The sequence below is a fragment of the Diospyros lotus genome, chromosome 12, assembly GCF_014633365.1.
Source record: "Diospyros lotus cultivar Yz01 chromosome 12, ASM1463336v1, whole genome shotgun sequence".
Lineage (NCBI taxonomy): Eukaryota > Viridiplantae > Streptophyta > Magnoliopsida > Ericales > Ebenaceae > Diospyros > Diospyros lotus.
In genome coordinates this window covers 37,712,798-37,739,141 of record NC_068349.1, presented here as the reverse complement: position 1 = coordinate 37,739,141, position 26,344 = coordinate 37,712,798, and the positions used below count along the sequence as shown (strand labels likewise).

The following is a 26,344-nucleotide window of genomic DNA, read 5'->3' as shown; positions in this document are numbered from 1 at the left end:
GATTGAGAACAGTATTTGAATAAAAATCAACTTAGATTGTCGGAAACACGAGGACAAGATATTGAATTAAATATTTTATTAATAAGACGAAACAGAAAGCATTTTGATCATGAAGGAATTAACTTTATTCGAATAACATTTAGTATCACTGTTCCATAAACCTCAAGAGCACCATTTATTCAAAGGAATTAGTAGGCATTTCAAACACTAGATTTGATAGCAGAGCTATAGCCGTTATCATAGAACTTGCTCCAAAGCATCACACCTCCATACTCAGAAGAACCATTAATAGCTGGAAGAACATCAGAAACTAGCACATTAGGGTCAATATAGCCACCGTTGGCCGCTTCAGGAGATGCAGGCAACCCCAGGAGCACTTGGTCAGCTTGAATGGTTATCCAATACTGGTTCCAATAGTTCAAGAGATTATTGGCACTATTGTCTGCGTACTGGCAGGAAGGGTTGTTGTAGAATTGGACCTGGACGTAATTGAAGAGGCCGGTGGAAAGTGCACCATTTAGCAAGGCATCTGGGAATGGGCACTGTGGGGCTGCAGACAAGTAGACCTGCTTTCCTTGGTTGAAACCTGATAAGTCCCTGGCTAGGTCGTCCCAGTGGTCGGGGTTGGCGCCCTCGATGTCGAAGTCAATCCCGTCCAACACAGCATCACCCAGCGGCCCAGCGCCCGTGTTGCCGCCAAGAAAGTTGTTCCACAAGTAGTTTGCTACGTTCCTGCATTCGGCCAAAGCCCAAAGGAATCAAAATCCCAAACTTATTTCGTTGTTTGCTTTCTTAGTTTTTTTGAGTCAGTTTAATTTTTATATTTTATTTTTTTTATAAATCAAAATAGATAGATTAAATTGACTCAAAAATCTAAATATAAAGGTATAATTAAAATATAAAAATTTTAGATAATCACATAAAATAAATGTCAAAATACAAAAATTAAATTAATTTAAAAATACAAGTCTTATGAATATAATTAAAATAACAAAAAATTTAGATAGAAAAAAAAGAAGTGAAAATTAAGGACAAAAGATATGTGTATGGCCCAATATCAGTGCTTAATTCTTTACTGGGCGTCGTCGGCTGAGCTCAGGGAGTAGCTGCCACCGCCACCGCCGATGGAGAGAAACACCTTGATCCCGCTAGCTTGACAGGCTTCGATGTCACTGCTCAAGCTAGTACAGGTACCGGCGGCCGGATCACAGTGGCCTGCGAGGTTTAGGACTGGAGTCTGACCATTGCCAAATGTGGATAAAAAAGTTACGTTGACAATGCCGTAGTTGCCGGAAGCGCAAGTGTCGGCCAAGCTGCCTTCGTTTCCATTCTGACCCCAATAGATGAGATGGTGCCCCCATGGGAAGAGGGGATGAGCAAAGAAATGAGCCGAAGGGAGAAGATGGTGAGCTGTGGGAAGACTTTTGCAGCCATAGCCATCAATGGATGCAGATGCAATGCTTTGGGTTAATGAATTGGCATATTTTATAGGCCACAAGATTTTATTTTCTATTTTTTTTTTTAATGTTGTGTAGTTCTGTCATAGTCATCAAAATAAAATGATCCCCCGGGGCGCCCGCGAGGGTGGGAAGTCTGGAAACTCAGGTTTGAATCCCCATCACAGCTGTTTGTCTGAATATGTTGGGATTTAACTCATCTTCACACGAGTGGAGCATCAGTGGAGGGGCGCTCAGGGAGCAAATCTCAACATAAAATGATTTTGTCCTTAAATTATATTGTGCAATTAAATAACATAAGTAATCATTGAATTTTGATTTGTAATCAAAAGTTTATTAAATTTTAATGTAATATATAATTTTATAATTATCATTAATTATCGTGAAAAAAGACTAACCAAATACTGATATTTTTATATTTTAGTATAAAATTTAATAGTTTTTTATATTTTTATACAAAATTTAATAATTATTTATGTTATCTAACTGTTTACATCAGTAACACATTAACTTTCATTAATCTCTTTTAATGATAATTAAAAGTAAATATAAAATTATATATTAAATTAAAATTCATTAATTAACATCTTTTGTTTCTCCGACCAAGTCAAGTCCAAAGCCTTGCAATTAAACTCCTGGTCAAGTCTATGGATTCATATTTGTAGAAAATAAAAATAAAAATAAAAATGACAGTTTGTGGAATGATAGTGACCGTGACGTGTATAAATTTTGGGCATTAAACGTTCAATAACTTCAACCAATAGGGCCCACATCTAGGATCAGGAATAGAGGGCAATACTATATGTATTATGCTCTTATATAAGTAAATAAAATCTATTTGATTTTATTAAATATGAGCCCCGTTATGTGTTATGTTGCCTGCGTCAAACAATAGCGATGCAGACTTATGGGGTGACGATCTCACCTTCCTTGGGTTTATGTGATCTCTTAATTTATTTATGTCAGATAAATTTTATTTTGTTAGATGTGAATAATAAAAAAAATTTCTATTAAATATTGAGATTTCGTGTTAATGTTTTTAAAAATTAAAAATAATTGTATTTACAAGTTTCGATTTTGATATTACTCGGAAGGTGGGACTCATGGCCACATTGACTAATCCCTTACAAGTCCAGGGCTTTATCTCTCAATGTAAACTCTTTTAATAGTTAAATTAGTATTCCACGACTAGAGATTGAGTAGAATAACGACTAAAAACTAAGTTAATGTTTATTTTTTATTAGATAATGAAGGGTTTTTATAATCTATATAAGGAATGGTTCAAGTATTATTTGAGTAAGAGACCTTATCTTAGATATGGTTGGACATAGGGGCAGATCTAGGGAAGGCAGGTACAGGCTGCAGCTCGTGCCAGTCTTGGCCCTCTCCCAAATCTACCATGTGGATTTGGATTATTTGGAGAAGAGAGAAACTGAAATACTTATGGATATGGGGACTGCTCTTCCCCAAATCAGTACATGGATCCGTCCTTAATCGAAAATTGTTGGTATTTGATATCAGGAGCTTAAGTCATATTTTATTAATAGCTAGGTCGTTAGATCTTGTCATTTGGTGAGCTCAAATGCTTTTGAGGTAGTCTTTAGATTAGTTTATGAGAATTATGCAATGTAAATATTACAAGTCATACTTATTAATACCATTTTATAATTATATTATAATTATCAAATATATTTAATAAATTTTTTATTTTTTAATGTGCACGTGAATAGCACGTGGGACTCACCCCTTAGCCGCCGAGCAAACCTTTCACGCTTTGATCACATCTTCATCTTCAATTTGGGTTAGGCACGTAAATTTGACTTGTTCCAAGCCAGTTTTGACTCATTCATAGTGTATTTTCTTGAATTCTTTTAATGTAGTACAAAAATTCACTTTGACCCTATAATAGTTAGTAATGATTATGATTAATCTTACAAACTTATCTTAAAAAAAAGCTCTAATAAAAAATAGTTCGATTTGAGTTACAAATCTTTTTAATTTAACTTTACATATAATGTTAAATTTATTCCTCTCTAACACTAGTCCTTTTATAGTTTAGGAGATTTTCATAAAACAACACTATTATATATAATCAAAAGTTGATTGTGTTTTACATGAATTATTGCTCGCTCAAGATAGACATTTGTTTAGTGGCAATAAAGATTGACCTTAAGGTTGTCTTAAAAAAGACCATTCTTTTTACTTATAAGTCATAATTTTTTTTGACTTATATTTAACATGAGATTATCTCTATTATGGGGTGAATTGTTGTGCTTATAAATAATAATATAATATACGAGGTTCCCATAAGTAATATTATTGTTATGATAAAAAGTTAGTTATTTAACATAAGTTATTGTCTATTTTGGTTTGACAAGTGCTTAGTAGTAGATAGAATTAGTCTCACACTTTTATCTTTAAAAAGAGTTTTTATGAGAAAAAAAAGGACAACTTCTTACTTACTAAAACAAAATCCAACTACTCAACTTGACTTTTTGAAAATTTATTTTTTTTTTAAAAATTAACAGTAAAGTGTCTCTTCAATTTAGTTGGAGCCACGAGTCCCGTTCTTGCTATCCATGTGTCAGTTAAAAAATATACTTCGCAGTTGAAATTTAGTTTTTAATATTTTTTAGACATTGTTTTATGTAATGATGAGTTTGAGTGTAGTGGTAAAATTAATTTTAAATTAGATAGGAGAGAGGTCGTGACTTTAAATGTTGTTTACGTAACAAATTTTTATTTTTTTAATGAAACATTCAAACGTAATTTTGAGAAATTATTTTACTAATAAGGTTTTATAATATTAAAATAGCGTGTTTTCTTATATAATTAACTAGCATAGACCCGTGCCTAAAGACACGGTGTAAATAATATTAAGATTAAAATACAATAATATTCATTAATATTGTAAAAAAAATTATAAATACTAAGCAAAAAATAGAAATTAAAGTTATTATATACTTGTTAACGTTTTATAATAAAAGAAAAAAAATTACTAAATCTATATAATAAATCACATCAGTAAACACTTTACAATTTAAACAAATTAAATTAAAAATTAAAAATTAAATATCAAACAACACATATCAATTGTCGCTGAGGACCCTTGCCCCCGATAGCAACTGATTGGGGGCCCGTGAGTCATCTTGGATTGCCATCGCCCTCTGCTAGCCCTCGCAACGTTTGTCGTTATCCCTCCCGCCCCTACTTATCGTCGTCTCACCCATCGACCCTTCCACTCGTCATCAACCCTCCTTTCTCCCCTCACGCTGTCGCACCCGTCGATGGAGTGGGTGGGTGGGTCTGTGAGAGAAACAAAGAAAGAGGGAAAGAGAGAGAAATAGTGAATGAGAGAGTGGGAGAGAAAGTGCAACAGAGAGGGAGAGAGAGGCAGTGAGTGAGGAAGTGAGTGGCTGTCGCACCTGTCGGCCCCATACCTACCGTCGTCCCTCTCACCTCTTCTCATTGCCATCGCACCCATCGTCAACCTTTCCTTCCCCCAACTGCCGTCGCACTTGCTGATGGCGTGGGTGGGTGGGTCTGTGAGAGGGAGAAAAAGAGAGGCAGAGAGAGAGAGGTAATGTAACATCTCGCATCGAGCGATAGGAAGGACCGGAACAACTTACCTTGATGGGTCTACGCAAACGTCCCAGGGGGGGTCACCCATCCTTGGATTTCCCCAGGTCAAGCACACTTAACACTGGAGTTCTTTGCCTGCATTCAGCCCAAAAGGTATCCAGCTAGTGTTGTTTCCTTCCTTACTTATCCTCGATATATACTATTCTCCTCTAGGCTCTCAGGATATTACATTCTCCCCCCTTGAGCACTTGACGTCCTCATTATGTGACCTTACAACTGGTCCCAGACCTTTTCCCTTTTGGAGGCTGCCATCCTAGAAGCCTACCAGGAGCTGCTCCTTGATTAGGCCTCGCGCCCCGAAGCCACCTCTTGCCCTCATTGGACTGTCTTTTCCAAGGGTCGCCTTGATACCACCTGTAACATCCCGTATCGAATGATAGGAAGGACTGGAATAACTTACCCTGATGGGCCTGCGAGAACTTTCCAGGAGGGTCACCCATCCTTGGATTTTTCCAGGTCAAGCACGCTTAACCCTGGAGTTTTTTGTCTGCATTCAGCCCAAAAGGTATCCAACTGGTGTTGTTTCCTTCTTTACTTATCCTCGATATATATTATTCTCCTCTAGGCTCCCGGGGTATTACAGGCAATGAGTGAGGGAGTGAGTGATTGTCGCACCCGTCCGCCACCCACCCACAGTCAGCCCTCCCTTCCCCCCACCGCCATTGCCCCCTACCAGCCTCTTACAACGCCTCGCTCCCACCCGTCGTCATCCTTCCGCCCTACCGCCATCATACTCGTCTGCCCTCTACACTACCGTCACACCCGTTAGCCCTTGCCGTCGACCCTCCATTTCCTCCCAATCACCGTCGCACCCTCCAATGGTATGGGTGAGAGAGAGAGAGAGGGGAAGTGAGTGAGAGAGTAGGAGAGAGGGTGCAAAAGAGGAAGAGAGAGGGGCAGTGAGTGGCCATCGCACCCATCGGCCCTCTCACCCCCCCTACCACCGTCACACACATCAACCCTCACCCGCCGTCAACCCTCCTGCCCCCTTTACCACCGTCGCACATGTCAACCCCCACCCGATGTCGACCCTCCCTTCCCCCCATCGCTGTCGCACCTGTTGATGGCATGGGTGGGTGGGTCTGTGAGAGAGAGAAAAAAAGAGGGAGAGAAAGAGGCAATGAGTGAGGGAATGGGAGAGAGGGTGCAACAGAGGGAGAAAGAAAGGTAGGTAGTGAGGGAGTGAGTGGTCGTCGCACCTGCCAGCCCCCCCACCCACTATCGGCCTTCTCTTCCTTCTCTCACTGCCTTTGCACTTGCCGATGGAGTGGGTCTGTGAGAGAGAGAAAGAGAAAGATAGTAAGTGAGTAGTATGTGGGTGGGTCTGTAAGAGAGAGAAAGGCAATGATTGAGAAAATGAGTGGGGGAGAACATCATTCATCTCAGCTAATCTCAACCATTGATATATATTTAAAATCCATCTCAGTCATTAAAATGTCTCTCTCACATATTTTACATATTTTTAAGAACTCCTCTACTCCATTATATAGAAAGTTAGGGAGTATTGATTTTAAATAAATACATTAATTAGTGAAATGAAACGTTTCAATTATATGATTATTTTTTTTGTCCCTAATTATATAAACAAATCTAACTATTTTCTTTCTTTCTCAAATTTATTTTGTTATTTTTAAAATTTTGATATATATATATTTGCAATTAAAATATATTTTATATAATTTAAAAATATTTTTATTTGTGAAAATTATAATTATAATCTATTTAGATAAATGGATAAAATAGTCTTTTAACAATTAACTCACACCATTGACATATCAAATAAAAGATTGGTATAATTTTAAATTATACTTTTTTTTTTTTTTTACCAAATATAGACCAACTATCTAACTTCATCAGTATTTTTATCATTACTATTTAATTTAAATATTAAATAATCTTAAAATTTTATATAAAATATGATTAATTATCTTAATATTAAAAGTTTTACACCAAACATCATGCATCCCCTTGGTTCTAGGTATCCTTACTCTCTCTCTTCTCTCTCTAGGTGTATGTGTGTGGCCAAGGAAGAATCTCATTCAAGGACCTCTCCAGCCTCTACTCCAAAGTAAAACATATACTGATGGCCGGCTAGTTCTCTTTTTTTTTTTGCAGCATTCATATTATATTTATATTATATAAATATATACCCTCACACCCTTATACATAGATATATATATACATGTATCTATATGAGGAGAGGGACAACCATGGCTGTCCGCGGCCATAGCTGCCCAGTATGGCACCCCAAAATTGTGGGGTTCGGGGATGGCCAGCATCCTTGACTCGCAAGGTTCGAGGATGCTGAACGGCAGGGCTGGGAGTGCAATTTTGTTCACCCCCTTTAACGGGGTGAACATAACTTTCACTGTTTTGAGGGTTAAAAATAACGGAGGGATAGTCAAATATTACCACCATGCAACCCCTTCGTTATTTTTAACCCTCGAAACATAACCCTCACTCCAGGGCTGGGCCCTGAGCAACCTTTTCCTCTATTTTTTTTTTGTATAAAATATATATTTATATAATTGTGTGTGCATATATATATATATATTTGTGTTTGTGTATATATGTATGGGTTGGTCTGCGAAGAGAGAGGGAGAGAGAGTGAGGCAATGGGAGAGAGAAAGAGGCAATGAGTGTTTGGCTACGTTGTGGGTGAAATTTTTTTTAATCTCAACAAGAAATTCTTTTTAATCTCAACAATTAATGTATCATAAATTGATCTCAGTAATTGAAATGTGTCCCTTTGAGACATTTTCAAAAACTTTCTTACTTTATTATATAGATATAATAGATTTACAAATTTATTTTCATCACCTATATATGACAGTAATTAATTAGTTCGAGATAACAAATTTTTATGGTCGTAATATCTTAAAAGCATATAATAACTTCTTTACTTAATAAACTAAAAAAAATACATGGAATTTTTATATATAATATCTATAGATATTGATATATTTTATATAACATAAAAAGTATGATATATAACTAGAAGAGTTTATATACAATTGCTATTATTATGTCTAAAAAGTTGGTCCAAGTCTGTGCAAACTCAAGTGATTGAGTTGGGCCCAAAATTAATGCGGGCCAAGGCCATTAGAGTCTAAAATCAAGTGGGCTAAGCAGGCTGCAGAAGTGGCTTGGGACTTGGCAAGGATTTAAAGAAGCTACAAAGTGAAGAGTGGAAGGAAACTCGGTTATTCAAGCCGTGTATAAAGGACTTGTGATAAGTTAAATGAAAATGGAAATAAAAATGAAAAATATCTATGATGTGAAATAAAAATAAAAAATTATTATTTTTTAAAAATTTTAAAACGGCAACCTGAAATATTTCTATACATCATAGGCCAAAAGAATGTTGTAGAGAGGACGAGATGGAGAGAGCGAAGGCAATGAGAATGGTCACCTTATCTTCAATAGAAGTCGTTTTAAATTACAAATCTAACCCTAAGAAAACGTTCTTTGCTTCATTGGGCCATTTTAATTTATTTTTTTCTTGAAACTTAAAGTAACAAATATGAAACTTAATGTAACTAATATCATTTTTGTCACATGTTAAAATAATAAAAAAAAGACACGTGTCTTGAAATATTGAAATGATGTCGATTTAGTATTTTTAAAATATTTCTTGTCTTAAAATATTAAGAAACACTAGAAAGACGTTTTTAGATAGTTTTTATACTTTTGAAAACATTTTGGGGCCGATCACATAATTAAAAAAATATTGAAAATGTATTTTTATTTTGCGACCATGTTAGAGGCAAAAACAAATTTGTCTCTATTGTCTTGACCATCACGTTAGAAATAGAAATAACTTGTGTTTATAAATAAATAATAAAATTTATATTCATATTTAATTAAATAATTATATTTTATAATTTTTATATTAAAAATTATATTTATAAAAGGACTCATATTTTTTTTATTTACTCGTTTCTATGCATTTTCATTTTCTACTTTTTTTTTTTAAAAATACCGTATCTTTATTTTTGTTTTGTATCGTATTTGTTTTTCGTTTCTATTTCCGTATAATTTAGTTGTAGAACTTTGTTTGCAAAAGACCTAATAGTAAGTGAAATAGAGAATAAAAATAAATGAAATAGAATATAAAAATACCATAAAATTTGCCAAATTCTTGTTTTGGTGGATGAATTTTGGTGTTACAAAGATGTTTCCTTTAAGAATAAGGAAAATAAAAGAGAGGAATTAGATTAACCTTTTCTTTTAGTTTTGAGTTTTTTAATACAAATAAAATTTATATCGTCAATGCTTAGTAACCCATCACTTTTTACCAGGCGAGTGCACGTCGCCAAGTGTTCATATGATATAAAATTAGCTGATTCAAGGATGCAATTGAGAACAAGTAAAGTTGATGATGCCAGAATAAAAAATGGTAAAAGTTGAGCACTGTGGGGCTGCGGCCAAGTAGACCGTCTTTCCTTGAATCAGCACCGTGGAGAATAAGTAAGTAGTCAGGGAATGAGCACTGTGGGGCTGCAGCCAAGTAGACCTTCTTTCCTTGGTTGAAAGCTGAAAAATCCCTGGCTAGGTCATCATAGTGGTCGGGGCTGCCGGCCTCGATGTCGAAGTCAATCCCATCCAACACAGCATCACCCAAAGGCCTATTGTCCGTGTTGCTGTCAAGAAAGTTGTTCCACAAGTAGTTTGCTACGCTCCGACATGCGCCCGAAGTCCGAAATTTCTTCTCCAAACGCCCGGAATTATTTTTCTAACCTCTCATATGTAGAGGTGAGCAGAAATTTGGTTAAATCGAACTAATTAAATCGAATTAAAAAATTCGATCGGTTCAATTCGATTTTTCAAAAAGAAGGGTTTGGTTCGGTTATTTTTTTTTTTTTTCAAAAATCGGTTATTCAGTTCGGTTCGATTATTTTGTTAAAAATACTTAAAAAATCGAACCAAACCAAACCAGTTGTGCAGCAAATGCCCAATCGAACCGGCCACAACCCCCTCCCCGCACGAACCGAAACCCCTCCCCCCACGAGGGCGCGACACCCCATGGGTCTCTGTACTTGTCTTCGTTCTTCTATCTCTCTCTCACTCTATCTCTGTCTCTCACGTCTTCACAGATCGAGTCCACTCCGATCGAGTTTGTGAATACTCCGATCGGAGTATTCGGTTCACAATACTGCGAGGGGATACAAACGAGGGGAAGAACGAAGACTCCACTCCGATCGAGTCTTCACAGATTGAGTCTTCATAGATGTGGCGATAGTGAAGATGAAGGGTCGTTCCCCTTCCAGATCGAGTCTTCATAGATTTGGCGATGGCAAAGACGAAGACGAAGACAAAGGTGTGCATATGGAGATTGGATACACCGTTAAAACTTCACATACACTGTTGTTTCTGTCGAAGCAACCACCTTCGATGCTTCCGCTCTAACGTCGACGCCGACTTAGACCTCCAACACAACAACGTCGACTTCAATGCCTATGGGTACATCTCTCTCTCCGATTTGCACCACTGTGCTCACCCTTCGGTAAGTTTTCTGCTCTGTAACTTCTATTTTTCAAAAAATGTGAGTTTTTTAACTATAGATTTTTAGATCTACAAAAAATTAACCGTCCGATCAAACTTATTTTTAGATATATGAATCACTGTGGTTGCGGGAATCCAATGATCAGTTCCGATCATTGGAATCATCGGCCGGCCAACTGGTGGTCGGTGACAATAGATGTTCATTGTTCAGTCTCTTCTCTTCGGTATGCTAGGTTAGTTCGGTTCTTGGTTCGGTTCAGTTACTATATTTTAGTTTTCGGTTAGTTCGGTTTCGGTTAGTTCAGTTAGTGGGATTGGTCGGGTCGGTTCGGTTAGGAATTTCTGGGCGGTTCGGTTCGGTTATAACTGATTGCACACCTCTACTCCTAAGAATTGGTTTTTCAACAAAAGTTAGAATTGGGCATCACGAGCAAAAGTGAGAATTTAAATTATCTAGAAAATATGGTCTATCAAACACCACCAAAATGAGAATTTACATGAAAAATGACTATTTTCCATAAAAAATATACCCAATCAAACAGCCCTATTTTTAAATATTAATAAATATTATTATTCATTCCTCCATACATATCTCTCATGTCTCTATTATGTCTTAACAATTATTATTTTGTAATATTGGAAAAAATATAAAATTATATTTTTATGCTTAATGAGTTATTTTTTATTTATTAGGAATATATTTGTGTATATATATATAATATGCTGAATTTTTATTACCAAATTTATTCAGTTGAAACGTTTTAAACACGAATTAAGTCTTAACCAAATATTTTCTAAATAACGAATATACCAAATTTTTAATTATATTTAAAATATATTAAGCTGAATAATACTCATATTTTTACTGTTCCAAAATTTTTCCATTTGCCGAATTGCTAACAAGGTGCTGGAGGCATAGGTCTCTGCCAAGTTGCCTCAGTATCCATTCTCACCCCAATAGATAGATATGGTCCCCCATGAGAGAGGGGCTGAGCAATGAAATGAGGAGCGGGGGAAGATGGTGAGTTATTTCACATTATTAAAAAAATATTAAAAAATATTTTTATTTTACGATCATATTAAAAATAGAAATAACTTGAGCTTATATTTATTTAAATGGAATATGAAATTTATATTTATATTTAATTAAATAATTATTTTTTAATAATTTTTTATATTAAAAAAATATAATTATAAAAAACTCCTATATTTTTTTATTTAATGCATTTTTTGCATTTTCATATCTTATTTTTTAAATGATTGAGAACAGTATTGGAATAAAAATCAACCAAGATTGTCGGAAACACGAGGACAAGATATTGAATTAAATATTTTATTAATAAGACGAAACAGAAAGCATTTTGATCATGAAGGAATTAACTTTATTCAAATAACATTTAGTATCACTGTTCCATAAACCTCAAGAGGGCCATTTATTCAAAGGAATTAATAGGCATTTCAAACACTGGATTTGATAGCAGAGCTATAGCCGTTATCATAGAACTTGCTCCAAAGCATCACACCTCCATATTTAGAAGAACCCTTAATAGTCGGAAGAACATCAGATATCAGCACGTTAGGGTCAATATAGCCACCATTGGCGGCTTCAGAAGATGCGGGCAACCCCAGGAACACTTGCTCAGCTTGAATGGTTGTCCAGTACTGGTTCCAATAGTTCAAGAGATTGTTGGCACTATTGTCTGCGTACTGGCAGGGAGGGTTGTTGTAGAATTGGACTTGGACATAATTGAAGAGGCCGGTGGAAAGTGCACCATTTAGCGAGGCGTCTGGGAATGGGCACTGTGGGGCTGCGGCCAAGTAGACCTTCTTTCCTTGGTTGAAAGCTGATAAATCCCTGGCTAGGTCGTCCCAATGGTCGGGGTTGCCGCTCTCGATGTCGAAGTCAATCCCGTCCAACACAGCATCGCCCAGCGGCCCAGCGCCCGTATTGCCGCCAAGAAAGTTGTTCCACAAGTAGTTTGCTACGTTCCTGCATCCGGCCAAAGCCCAAAGGAATCAAAATCCCAAACTTATTTTGTTGTTTACTTTGTATTTAGTATTTTTGACTCAATTTAATTTTTATATTTTATTTTTTTACACATTAAAATATATAAATTAAATTGACTAAAAAATTTAGATATAAAGGTATAAATAAAATACAAAAAGTTGGATGATCACACAAAATAAATATCAAAGTATAAGAATTAAATTGATTCAAAAATATAAGTTTTGAAGGTGTAATTAAAATAACGATAAATTTAGATGATGCAAAGAAAAAAAAATGAAAATTAAGGACAAAAGATTTGTGTATGCCCCAATATTAGTGCTTAATTTCTTACTGGGCGTCGTCGGCTGAGCTGAGGGAGTAGCTGCCACCGCCACCGCCGATGGAGAGCAACACCTTGATCCCGCTAGCTTGACAGGCTTTGATGTCGCTGCTCAATCCAGTACAGGTCCCGGCGGCCGGATCACAATGACCGGCGAGGTTGAGGACTGGAGTCTGACCATTGCCAAATGTGGATAAGAAAGCTACGTTGACAATGCCGTAGTTGCCGGAGGCGCAAGTGTCGGCCAAGCTGCCTTCGTTTCCATTCTGACCCCAATAGATGGAGATGGTGCCCCCATGGGAAGAGGGGATGAGCAAAGAAATGAGCAGCAGAAAGGAGAAGATGGTAAGCTGTGGGAAGACTTTTGCAGCCATAGCCATCAATGGATGCAGATGCAATGCTTTGGGTTAATGAATTGGCATATTTTATAGGCCACAAGGGCTGCCCATATTTTTATTTTTTTATTTTTTTTAATGCCGTGTAGTTCTGTTCTTGAAAAAGACTATTGTTACTTGATCGACATAAAAAAAGAAAGAGACAATTTTCGTACTTAAAAAAGAAAAGAAAGAAAGAGACCATTTTCGTACTTAATTTGAACTTAAACGAGTAATGTTATTTTCATGCAAAAAAAATAATTTTAAGACAGGGTATTAATATTTTTCTCATTCAAAATAAAATGATTTTGTCCTTAAATTATATTGTGCAGACAAATAACATAAATAGTCACTGAATTTTGATTTGTAATTAAGAATTCATTAAATTTTAGTTTAATATATAATTTTATAATTATAATATTATTTTCATGCAAAAAAATAATTTTAAGACAGAGTATTGATATTTTTTTCTTTCAAAATAAAATGATTTTGCCCTTAAATTACATTGTACAACTAAATAACATAAATTGTTACTAAATTTTAATTCAGTATATAATTTTATAATTATCATCAATACTCATTAAAAAAAATTAACGAAATATTAATATTTTTATACTTTAGTTTAAAGCTTAGTAATTTTTTATAAAAAATTTAATAATTATTTATACTGTCTAATTGTTTATATTAGTAGGACATTAACGTCTCATTAATCTGTTAACAATAATTAAAAGTAATTATGAAATTATATATTAAATTAAAATTAATTAATTAACATCGTTTGTTTCTCTAACCAAGTCAAGTCCAAAGTCTTGCAATTGAAGTCCTGGTCAAGTCTATGGATTCATACTTGTAGAAAATAAAAATAAGAATGACAGTCTGTGGAATGATAGTGACCACGACGTGTACAAATTGGCCACATTAAACGTTCACTAACTTCAATCAATAGGGCCCACTACAAAGACCAGGAATAGAGGGCAATAATATATGTACTATGCTGTTATATAAGTAAAAAATAAAACCCATTTGATATTATTAAGTATATGAGGCCCGTTATGTTCCTTCGTGGCGCCTATGCCACCTCTTACTTTGTTTAGATCATGATTGTTAAATTTTCAATTTTATGGGTATAATTTTATGATTTTTTATATTAAAAATCCTTATAATTTCATGATTTTGAAGTTGAATCGCAGTTGATTTTACGATTTTACATGTCGAAAACTCTCTTACGATTTTACGATTTTAACAACCTTTGTTCATATCAAATAAATTTTATGATTTTGGATGTGAATAACAAAAAAAAAAATTCTATTAAGTATTGAGATTTTTAAATTTTTTTGATTTTGTGTTAATGTTTTTAAAAATTAAAAATAATTTTATTAACAAGTTTCAATTTTGATATTGTTTGAAAGATGGGACTCATAAAAGCATTGATTAATTCCTTATAAATTTAGAATTTTATCTGTCAGTGTAAACTCCTATAATAGTTAAGTTAGTATTCGATAATGAGAGGTTAAGTGGAATAATGAGTTAAAATTGAGTTAATGTGTATCTTCCATTAGATAATTGAGGGTTCTTATAATCTACATAAGGGATGGATCAAATGTCATATGAGCGAGAGACCTTATTTTAGATATGATCTGACACTATTGATACTTGATATTAGAAACTCAAATCATATTTATTAATGGTTGGGTCTTGAGATCTTGCCATTTCGTAGGCTTAGTTACCTTTTAAGTGGTTTTTAGATCAGCTTATGAGAATTATGAGATGTGATTAATATAAGTCATATTTATTAATACTATTTTATAATTATCAAGTATATTTAATAAATTTTTTATTTTTTTAATGTGGACGTGAATAGCACGCGGGACTCACCCCTTAGCCGCCGAGCAAACCTTGCACGCTTTGATCACATCTTCTTCTTCCACATCCAATTTTAATTTAGGTTAGGCAGGTAAATTTGACTTGTTTCCAAGCCAATTTTGACTCATTCATAGTGCATTTTCTTGAATTCTTTTAATGTAGTCCAAAATTTCACTTTGACCCTATAATAGTTAGTAATGATTAGGGTTAATCTTACAAATTTATCTTAAAAACAAAAAAACAAAAAAATGGGTTGATTTGAGTTACAACTATTTTTAACTCAACTTTGCATATAATGTTAGATTTATTTCTCTCTAACACAAGCCCTTTTATAGTTCACGCGGTTTCCATATAACGACACTATTAAATATGGTCAAAAATTAATTGTATGTTACATGAATTATTACTCGCTCGAGATAGACATGTATTTAGTGACAATAAAGATTGACCTTAAAGTTGTCTTAAAAAAGACTTTCGTGGAGAAATGGTTAGCTCTTTGCTTATAACTCACAATTTTCTTGACTTGTATTTGACTTGAGATCATCTCTATTATGAAGTGAGTTATGCTTATAGATAATATAATGTACGAATTTTTCATAAATAATGTTATTGTTATGATGAAAAGTTAGTTATCTAATCTAAGTTATTGTCCACTTTGGTTCGACACGCACTTAGTAGCAAATGGCGTTGGCCTCACACTCTTATCTTAAAAAGAGTTTTCACGAGAAAAAAGAGAGATAACTTCTTATTTATAAATTACATTTTTTTTTTTTTTACATTAGATATGAAATTCTTCCCTCCTAACATAGTTGCATAGTTGTACTTCAATTGTCCAAAATATTTAATGTGAAAGGTTTGAACATTGTCTAGGGAATAGGTACTGACACCGAAACAACTTGGTAACCGCACCCTACGAGCACTAGTAAAAAGAACAAACTCCCTAGCTCCTCGGATCTGGCTCATTTCAACCCTCGGGATAAGAGGGAGTGCGAACATTCGGAGACCTTAACACTTTTAGAGCCAATTAAGTTAGGAGGCTTGAGGAGTGGGGAGGACAAGTGATAAGGGAAAATACCCTCGGATCCGCAATTACTCTAATACCCTAAGAATACGACCATTGACGGCCATGGCACATGCCCGTCAAGGAATCCCTCCCCATACGTCATCTTACATAGGCCTAGAGGTGACACGTGGCAAATGCATATCACTACACCAGCTAGCTTGTTTCTCAATGAGGACCTTCCGAATTCCTGGGGATCAACCATCCCACTAAAGATCATGGAGATGGGAACTACCTCGAACTCCTTGGAAATGATTATGGAATCCATATCGGTAAAATCCCAGCTCCGAGAAGAACGAGATAAGGATCTCGGTAATTTGAAAGAGGATCTTTACCTTAGCAGAGGATAAAGGGAAGAGGGCCAACAATGGGTAAGGGATCTTCTTCCTCTCTTTCTCTTAACTCTAAAAATCACCCTTTCTTATAAAAGATATGTTGAAAATCTAACTTGAACGTCGAAGTCATATCGGGGGAGCAAGTCTTCAACTCCATTGCAGGTGCTTAAGTTGAGGCAGACGAAGATGATCGGCCACCACTCCATCATCAAGACCTACTTCTTCTTCTTTTTGGCAGACCCATTTTCTCTCTCTCTCTCTCTCTCTCTACCTCTAACTTTTTCTCCCATTGCAGCTTCCTTCCTTTTCTTTTCCTCTGTCACAAATTTAATACATATCATCATCTTAACAACTCATTAACTTCGGTAATTGATAGTAATTACAAAATTAAATATTAAATTAAAATTTAATATTTTTTTTATATTTTAGTGTAAAATTTAATAACCATTTAAAATAGGCAATGTCATTGCTTAATTCCTTATTGGGCGTCCTCAGCTGAGCTAAGGGAGTAGTTGCCAACGCGACCACCGATGGACAGCAACACCTTGATCCCGCTAGCTTGACAGGCTTTGATGTCGCTGCTCAAGCCAATACAACCACCGACGGCCGGGTCACAGTGGCCGACGAGGTTGAGAGCTGGAGTTTGACCACCGCCAAATGTGTATAAAAAAGCTATGCCATAGTTGCCGAAGGCACAGGTCTCCGCCAAGCTGCCTTCGTTTCCATTCGAACCCCAATAGATGGATATGGTCCCCCATGGGAAGAGGGGATGAGCAAAGGGGAAATTCTATTTGCAACCAACGTTTTACTCTTTGCAGCCATAATTAAAATAAATTTAATAATTACTATTCGCAGCCATACTTATTACTCCTTGCAACCAACTATATTCCAAATTTACCCTCCTATACCCATACACCTCTCCGCCGCGACTGACCGCCGTTCTCAATCTCCACTTGCCTTTTACAGTTACCTACACCGCACTCCAGTCGTCGCCTTCTCTACAGAGCCGAGTCTCTTTGCTGTGCGTTCTTGAGGTAAGTTTTACTTACATTTTTTATTGTTTTGGTTGTATCCGTGATTTTGGGTTGAATCTAATGTGAACAACTGCAATTTTTTTGGGTTTGATGGGCTGTTCGGAGGTGAGGGATGGGCTGTTCGGAGGCGAGGCCGCCTCCGAACAGCCGAGTTTTGAGTTTCGGAGGCGAGGCCCCTCCAAAACTCAGCTTTCGGAGGCGGCCCTCGCCTCCGAAAGCCAGATTTCGGAGGGGCGAGGTCCCCTCCGAAAGCCAGCTTCGGAGGGCCCCCTGCGAAAGCTGGCTTTCGGAGGGGGCAGCCACCTCCGAAACCTAGGTTTCGGAGGGTTGGACCGCTCCCGAAACCCAGGTTTCGGGAGCGGCCCAACTTTCATTTTTTTAATTTTTTTTATTTTATATATTATTTCTTAAAAAAATATTTAAAAAAACTTAATTTTTTAATTAAATTGTCCTAATTAATATTTTTTTATACTTAATTTTTATTTTATTTTTTATACAAATATTTGAAAAAACTAAAATTTTTAATTAAATAGTGATAATTAAATAGGGATAATTTTTTAATTAAATAGTGCTAATATATGCTAATTAATATTTTTAATTAAATAGTGCTAATTAATATTTTTGTATACTTAATTTTTTATTAAAACTTAATTTTTTAATTAAATAGTGCTAATATATGCTAATTAATTTTTTATTTAGGTACTGGAGTTGAATAATTTAATTTTTAATACAAGTAAATATATATTTTTTAATTAATTTTTTAAATCCATTTTCCCAACTAACATATTTTATATTTTAATAATTATCATATTAACTTATATTATACATGTCCCGAACTCTACGTTTCTGGAAAATTTGATTTTCCCGAACTCCAGAGTTCGGGAACGTTGGTGTTTCCCGAACTCCAGAGTTCGGGTGTTACCCGCGTTCCCGAACTCTGGAGTTCGGGAACATTGGTGTTTCCCGAACTCCAGAGTTCGGGAAACACCAGCTTTCCCGAACTCAACACCAACGTTCACGGAGTTTGGGAAACTTAAATTTTCTGGATGTTTAATAATTTTTTTATCGTAATTTTTTGTTTAATATTTTGTATTATTTTTATGATATGATACGTGATATGTTTGTCTGTTATTTTGTAGTTAATTGCTATTATTTATTTTTGTGTTATTTTATAGATATGGTACGTGGTAGAAGAGGTGATGCTTCCTCATCTCGCCAGCCTTCTTCTCGCCAGCCTTCTTCTTCTTGAGAGCGTCCTACTGCATCAACTAGAAGAAGGAGGATGATTGAGAGTTCTAATGAACCGCCTATTTTAGAACGAGTAGAAGAGCCAGTGACAGATTATGTGATACCAGTTCAAGAGCATCTCAACCCTAATGAAGGGGAAGCAACTGCTCAACCATCTTACTCTCATCACGAGTCTCACCAAGAAGATGATATTTCTGAACCACTACCTGGCGGACCTACTGATACATCTATTCTAAAAAGTTTTAAAAATCATGTTGCATTTGCAATATGGGCAGGAGAGGTAAGTAATATTAGTTTTTTTAGTATTTATCTTTATAATTTAAATAATTAGCTATTGTAATTTTTTATAATTTAAATAATTAAGTATTTAAATTTTTTAACAGGAAAGAGGCATATTAAAATGTAGAAATCATGGCCTCAAAATTCCTGAATGGCCATTGAATAATCAGCCTCGTGTTCGTGATATTGTTATGAGCTCTAGCTTATCACCCTTGCTAGAATGTACTTATCGAAATATAAATCATGCTCTAGTTTCAGCATTTACAGAGAGATGGCAACCTGAGACTAATACATTTCATTTGCCATTTGGAGAGTTAAGTATAACATTATATGATGTTGCTGCTATTTTGAAGATTCCAGTAACAGGAAGATCTGTATCTGTGCCTCATCATCTAACACCTAGTGAAGCTAGTGATTTATTATGTAGGTTACTTGGGGTTTCATTAGATGTAGCATCACAACAAATTAGAGAGAATCGAGGAGCATTTGTAAAATTAGATTGGTTAAAAAAAACATTTATGCATCTACCCAATGAGGTTTCTAATGAAGAGATTGAACATATTAGTAGAGCATATCTGTTATTTTTATTAGGTTGTACTTTATTTGTGAACAAGAGTGGGACATTAGTTTCAGTAGCATATTTGACGTTATTAGAAGATTTAAGTATGATCAGTAATTATGCATGGGGAGCTGGGTGTCTTGCATATTTATATCGACAGCTCGGCATTGCTATTAGACGAGAGGTGAAGAGTATTGCTGGATATCTTACCTTACTTGAGGTAATTATTTTAATTTCATAATTTTATATCATATATTTATATATATTTAACATAATTATTCATATTAAATTTACAGGCATGGGTGTACGAGCATTTCCCTTTTACTAGAATAAGATGTAACTTGTTATATAGTGAAGATAAGCCACGAGCTCTCCGTTGGATACCTGTTCGCGATACTGATTCTTTACAATCTATTAGGGAGCAGCTTGATGATTTATCACCGGACGAGGTATTTATCATATATATGATTTGTAAGTTAATTAATATATTATAAAATTAAATTTTAAACTAAATAATATTTACAGTTGATTTGGACGCCGTATCGGAGGGTTCAGGCACACCATCCATTTCCAGAAATTACATTTTTCTCAGGTTGTCTAAAATGTGGAAATATTATAGAACCATATCATCCTGAGAGAGTTTTGCGACAATTTGGATATGTATAAACTATTCCTCCACCCCCATTATCACCTGTGGAAGCTAAGCGGGGTCCGGCTACGGCTTTATATCGGGTAATTTATACATTTGTTGATGATATGTGGAATCGATGGGATATGCATTTATTACCACCACGTAGACGTGGTAAATATTCTAAATTTTCATGGCATTTTACACCTGAATATTTAACATGGTATGGAACTATTACACATCCGATTATACAAAATCCTGTACATCGATCCAGTTTTGATAGAGGTGCAGAAGATATGCTCTTGCTTGCTGAATCAGTAAGTTTTTAAATTATATTTAAGTTATTATTGAATTTAATTTATTTAAATTAAAAAAATTAATATAATTATTTTTATTTTTATTTCAGCGTAATCGACTAGCATTATATGCTATCCAGCAGACGATTTCAAGTAGTGAGCCTGTATCTGCTGATGTATGGAGAGAGACATGTCTTGAGGTGAATCGCATTCTAGGCTCTCGGCATCCTTCTGATAATATTGAAGCGTCCACGTCTCGTACATCTCCGCAAAGATAGTTCACTTCGTACTATAGCTTGTTTATAGTTTAGTTTATTTATAACATCGAGTTGCTTGTAGTTGTTATTTATAGTTGTAATTCGTAAACTATAATTTTGAATTATGTATAACTTGTGATAATATTTTATTTTAATATTTATTAGTAAATTTTATTATGATTTATGTAATTTTAATACCATTTACACAAAAATTAACAGAATAAATTAATAGAAGAAACAAATATAACTTTGTACAATTTTCACACTTTTAACAATATAAAGAAATATTACAAACATATAATATAAAACATACATATTCGTCATTCATAGGTAAATCAAAAATATATAAGGTAAAGCATACATATTGATCATTGCTAATTCATCATTCATCAGTTAAATCAAAAACATCTTTTGTAATAACATTTTTGTTAATAAGAGACATAAATACTTGAATTCGAGTTATATATGGTGTTTTCCATTCACGTGCAATATCATATCGATATTTATGCCAATTGCGTGCAATAGGAGGAATTGGTGAACCTGATTTAAGAAATACTTGAAAAAATATAATACCATATTATTAGTAACAAATTTATATTAACATAATTATAGAAACATATAAATAAATTGTTAAATAATAATACCTGTACAAAATGACAATCATCCACAAATCCAATAGTAATAATTCTATGTTGTATAACTGAAGGTGCAGCTGATCTCAATGGAAGGTAAGTAAGACACTGCATTCGAGATAAATGAACCAACACAACATTATATTTTGAAGCAATCAAATGACCCATGTCAGGTAAAGTCATCCAATGTTGAGGAGGTGCAACACACTCAAAGCAAGAAAGTGCGTGCATTAACTCATCTACACGCATAGCAGATCCATATAACTCTATATATTCATCACGAAAGGTATGCAACTCTCCAATCAGATTCATACGAATATCCCTCCAGTTGTGCTCACTCATTCCAAGTAACGCAGCAATAGCACGAAATCCACAATGTCCATCTGACTCCACATTAACAATATTATGTATAAAATGACGTATTTTTGATGGGAATGAAGCATCATAGCCTAGCAATCTCTGTTTGACACTGGTACGATAAAGTTTACCTTCATTCAGTGTCTTAACTGAGCTTTGTATTGTTGGAGATATGCTATCATGAATAGACTGTACTATTTCAAAATATGATGGATCACGTCGAGTGGATGTATCAACTTCAATTTTCTTTTTTAATGATGGCTTACCTTTCGTCCGAACTTTCACACTTGGTGGGATCAATGAAGTCGTAGTTGGATCTATTAATTCTCTCAACTTCTGTTTTAATATGATTTTACCTCCTTCTGGTTCTGATTGAAATATATTATAAAGACTTTCCAACTCTGGATCAATTGTTAACACTGAGGACACATCAACAGTATTCACTAAATCTAATTTTGTCCAATAAGGGTGCACAAATGATAAAGGAATTGGTCTTCCCTCCATCATTAATTCTGCAATTTCATGTGCACAAGGTAAACCGTGTGTGCTTCTTATCACACATCTACATGCAACTTTATCCACTCCAATTTTTTGTGCCATCTCTGTTTGTTTTGATACCATATTCATTGCATTTCTTGATATAATACCTCTCAATTCTCTAAAAATTTCTGATCTGAAATTGTGTTGTACCAATATTAAACTCTTCTCAAAAGACCCCTTTATCTCAGTATGTTGTAACTCAATAAGAGAATTTATAATTTTCCATGATGATTCAAAGTCACCTTGTGATGATCCCAGATATCTCTTCAGCTTCACATATGCGCTCTCAGCCCTTTCAATAAAAACATAAATAGTATTAGATTAATAAGAGATTAATTAGAGTTATTATAATAAAAATAATAATAACAACATTTGAGTTTACTAAAGAATACCTGTTAGTAGTAACATTGCCAAAATGTAATACTTTATTTGTCCACGCTGCAATAAATTTTTCTTTGTAATCATTCAGCCATGTATTTCTCACATAATCAAGTGCTCCTTCATATGCATGATACTCAACCATTAAGTCAGAAAGTAGACTTTGATACTCAATCTCAGTAGAGGCAAAAACAAGAAGATTCCATTGTAACATGAACTTCTCCCATGTCTCCTTTCTATCAAAGAATTTCTTACACTTAGCAAGTATATTTTTAGATATATGCCATCTACATAATAAGGTTGTGGTACTTGGAAACACTTTATATATTGCATTCATCAATGCTAATTCTCTATCAGTCACAATTACTCCAGGACATGCATTAGATCCCATCACATTCTTTAATCTCTCCATAGCCCATGTATAGTTATCCTCGTATTCATGGTTCATAAATACAAATGCAACAGGAAAAGTTAACTCAGTGGATGTCACACCAACAATCTCAAGAAGTGGATATCTATATCTGTTAGTTTTGTATGTACAATCCATTATCAAGACATGTGGAAATATTTTTAATAAATCTATAGACATCGGATGCGCCCAAAATAAGTCTCCAATACAATTTGATCCATCAGTTCTGTGCCACTCCACATAATTACATTCTCTTAATTTCTTCATCAACTGTTGCATCTGTGATCTACCACCTTTCTCAATAAGTTTATATCTTTGACGCGCATTATATATAGTTTTGATAGTAGTAACATTATTCTCATCATCTACCTTGAGACTCATCAAAATATTTCTAGGTTTCACCAGATTCTCAGACATAGTTTTCAAAATTCCTTTCTCTTTTTCTGTAAGTCTCCCTGCATATGAATGACCCTCCAATTGAACTGCTAGTGGATGATTGTGCACTCCACATATAACTTTCAACTCCCACTGCTCAAATTTCATACCAAGTAATTCAAACGGACAATCACACTTTTTTGAACCTGTGGATTTCCTTTTTAATTCTCCTATTATTTCTTCTTTCTTCTTGGATGGTCTATACTTTCCACTACGTTCACAAGAAAGACGAACTCTAGGTCTTTTTCCAGGACCCCCAGATTCTGAACTCTTAATCACAATCACAATTCCATTTTATTTTCCAAATTTCTTAGCCCATCCAATGAGTGCTTCTCTAGTATCAAATAGCTAATACAACAAAAAAAAAAAATATTTAGATATACTTTTTTCAATAATTCAAATAAAATTATTAAAAATCTATCATACCTCATTCGTAGTAAATTGTTGAATAAGATCAAATTGCTGGATTCTACAATTCGACTCCTATAAAAAAAAATTAATAAAATAAAATATACATTAGAATTTGAAAATAAAATATTCCCTAAACCTAAAATTCAGGCCTTCGGGGAAGTCAGCCTTCCCCGAATTCTGGCATTCGGGGAATTATGGCCTCCCCGAAGGCTGGCCTTCGGGGAAGGCGGCCTTCCCCGTAGGCCAGCATTCGGGGAGGCCAATCTTTCCCGAAGGCTAGAATTCGGGGAAGGCAGCCTTCCCTGAATTCCAGCATTCGGGGAAGATTGGCCTCCCCGAATGCTGGCCTACGGGGAAGGCCGCCTTCCCCGAAGGCCAGCATTCGGGGAGGTCATAATTCCCCGAATGCCAGCATTCGGGGAATGCAGCCTTCCCCGAAGGCTGAAATTCGGAGAAGGCCAGCCCTCCCGAATTCCAGCTTTCGGAGAGGCAAGTAACCTTCTCATTCCTTACATTATCTCTATATTTATTTATAAATAACTCATATTACATTTTTATAAACACAAACACATATTTTAAAACAAATATTTACAGATTACTTACCTGTGTCTGTGCGTCATATTCTTTTTCTAAATAGCTATCATGTTCTTCCTCAAACTCGTCCCAGTTCTCCGTCAATAGTTTAGTGTAGTAATCCATAATCGATCATAAAATGTATGAATCGCTGATGAGAGAAAATAGATTTGTGTGAGCTGAAAATAGATTTGTGTGAGCTGAAAGTGAGTCTCTACGTCTCTAAGAGAAAGAGATACAGAGTCTCTAAGTCTCTAAGAGAAAGAGATACAGATTTTAGGAGAAAAGATTTGATTGGGATATGAGCCACTGTGAAGAAAGAAAATTTTTCCGGCGAAAGACGTATGTCAGGTGGTGGTAGTTGAGTATTGAAGAGAAGGGTAAAATTGAATTTTTATTTAAGGGTATTTTAGGTATATTAAAAAAATAATTACAATGAGTAAAACGTTGGCTGCGAATAGAATTTCCCACAAAGAAATGAGGAGCGGAAGGGGGAAGATGGTGAGCTGTAGGAAGCCTTTTGCAGCCATAGCCATGAATGGATGCAAATGCAGTGCTTTGGGTTAATAATGAATTGGCATATGGTCGGCCACAAGGGCTGGCCATATTTATAGGCACACAGTGAGGGTAATATTGGTATTACAATATTCCAAGTTTAAAAATCCACCAATCAAAGAATTTATCCCAAGTTAAATTCAAATGCAATTAGTGACATTGTGTAGCTTGAGACGATATTTATAGGCAACCTTTTTTTATGTTCTTGAAAAAGTCTATTTTTACTTAACCAATTGAACAAATAAAAAAAAGAAAAGAAAGAAAAATACAATTCTCATACTTAATTTGAACTTAAACTAGTAACTTTACCAAATTTATAACGTGATTTTCATGTGAAAAAATAATTTTAAGACATTATAGGCATTGTTAGTTTTCTTATTTAAAATAAAATGATTTTTGTCTTGAATTGTATTGGGTGACTAAATAGTAAAAATGATCACTAAATTTTGTATTAAGGTACAAAAAAATTACTAAACTTTAATTTGTAACAAAAAATTTACTGAACTTTAATTTAATATACAATTTTATAACTATCAATAATCATCATTAAAAAAAACTAATATAATGGTAATATTTTTGTACTTTAATATAAAGTTCAGTGACATTTTTTTAATTTTTTACAAATTTAGTAACTATTTGTACTATCTACTTGTCCACATTGATAGTCACGTCAACATCCTCCTATTTTGATGATAATTAAAGATAATAATTAAATTATATATTACATTAAAATTTATTAATTAATTTTCAAAAAATAAAAATAAGAAATAAAAATGAAAGTTGATAGTGATCATGGCATGTACAAATTTTCCACGCTAAACGTTCAATAATTTCAATCAATAGGGCCCCCTTCCAGTGAATAGTGGGAATAATATATGTATTAGGCTGTTATATAAGTAAATAAAACCCATTTGATATTATTAAGTATTGAAATTTTTTTAAAAAATTGATTTTGTGTTAATGTTCTTAAAAATTAAAAATAATTTTAATAGCAAATTTCACATTTGACTTTGCTTGGAAGATGGGACTCATGGCAAAACTGACTAATACCTTACAAGTTCAAGGCTTTTATCTCTCAACAGTTAAGTTGGTGTTTGATAACAAGAGGTAGAGTAGAATAACGACTAAAAAAAAGTTAACATGTATCTTTCATTAGATAATTGAAGATTTTTATAATCTACATAAAGAAA

The 26,344-nt window shown here is 34.5% G+C and overlaps 3 protein-coding genes and 1 pseudogene across 3 annotated transcripts; 1 reads left to right on the top strand and 3 right to left on the bottom strand.

Annotated features, from left to right (window-relative positions):
- Window positions 1–59: 59 nt before the first annotated feature.
- LOC127787023 (acidic endochitinase-like) lies at window positions 60–1,434 on the bottom strand (annotated as a pseudogene).
- A 10,529-nt stretch (window positions 1,435–11,963) lies between these two features.
- LOC127787022 (acidic endochitinase-like) lies at window positions 11,964–13,338 on the bottom strand. The gene is made up of 2 exons (XM_052314858.1): window positions 12,944–13,338; window positions 11,964–12,594 (listed from the first exon to the last, which is right to left on the bottom strand). Exons 1-2 carry the CDS (start codon window positions 13,309–13,311, stop codon window positions 12,063–12,065), a joined length of 900 nt encoding a protein of 299 aa, XP_052170818.1. The 5' UTR covers window positions 13,312–13,338; the 3' UTR covers window positions 11,964–12,062.
- A 5,541-nt stretch (window positions 13,339–18,879) lies between these two features.
- Window positions 18,880–20,113, top strand: LOC127787666 (protein MAIN-LIKE 1-like). Its single transcript, XM_052315724.1, has 4 exons — window positions 18,880–19,125; window positions 19,229–19,498; window positions 19,844–19,903; window positions 20,102–20,113. Exons 1-4 carry the CDS (start codon window positions 18,880–18,882, stop codon window positions 20,111–20,113), a joined length of 588 nt encoding a protein of 195 aa, XP_052171684.1.
- A 1,210-nt stretch (window positions 20,114–21,323) lies between these two features.
- Window positions 21,324–24,725, bottom strand: LOC127787665 (PKS-NRPS hybrid synthetase cheA-like). Its single transcript, XM_052315723.1, has 4 exons — window positions 24,630–24,725; window positions 22,786–23,708; window positions 21,509–22,685; window positions 21,324–21,404 (listed from the first exon to the last, which is right to left on the bottom strand). Exons 1-4 carry the CDS (start codon window positions 24,723–24,725, stop codon window positions 21,324–21,326), a joined length of 2,277 nt encoding a protein of 758 aa, XP_052171683.1.
- Window positions 24,726–26,344: the final 1,619 nt, after the last annotated feature.

Coding starts and splice junctions, on each gene's coding strand:
- LOC127787665 (XM_052315723.1), bottom strand. CDS start 24,725: ATGGATTACTACACTAAACTATTGACGGAGAACTGGGACGAGTTTGAG. Junction 23,709..24,629: donor AATATGACGCACAGACACAG/GTAAGTAATCTG, acceptor AAATTTGAGCAG/TGGGAGTTGAAAGTTATATG. Junction 22,686..22,785: donor GGCAATGTTACTACTAACAG/GTATTCTTTAGT, acceptor TTTTATTGAAAG/GGCTGAGAGCGCATATGTGA.
- LOC127787666 (XM_052315724.1), top strand. CDS start 18,880: ATGATTGAGAGTTCTAATGAACCGCCTATTTTAGAACGAGTAGAAGAG. Junction 19,126..19,228: donor TTGCAATATGGGCAGGAGAG/GTAAGTAATATT, acceptor ATTTTTTAACAG/GAAAGAGGCATATTAAAATG. Junction 19,499..19,843: donor TTCCAGTAACAGGAAGATCT/GTATCTGTGCCT, acceptor TTATATCGACAG/CTCGGCATTGCTATTAGACG.
- LOC127787022 (XM_052314858.1), bottom strand. CDS start 13,311: ATGGCTATGGCTGCAAAAGTCTTCCCACAGCTTACCATCTTCTCCTTT. Junction 12,595..12,943: donor AGCTCAGCCGACGACGCCCA/GTAAGAAATTAA, acceptor GGCCGGATGCAG/GAACGTAGCAAACTACTTGT.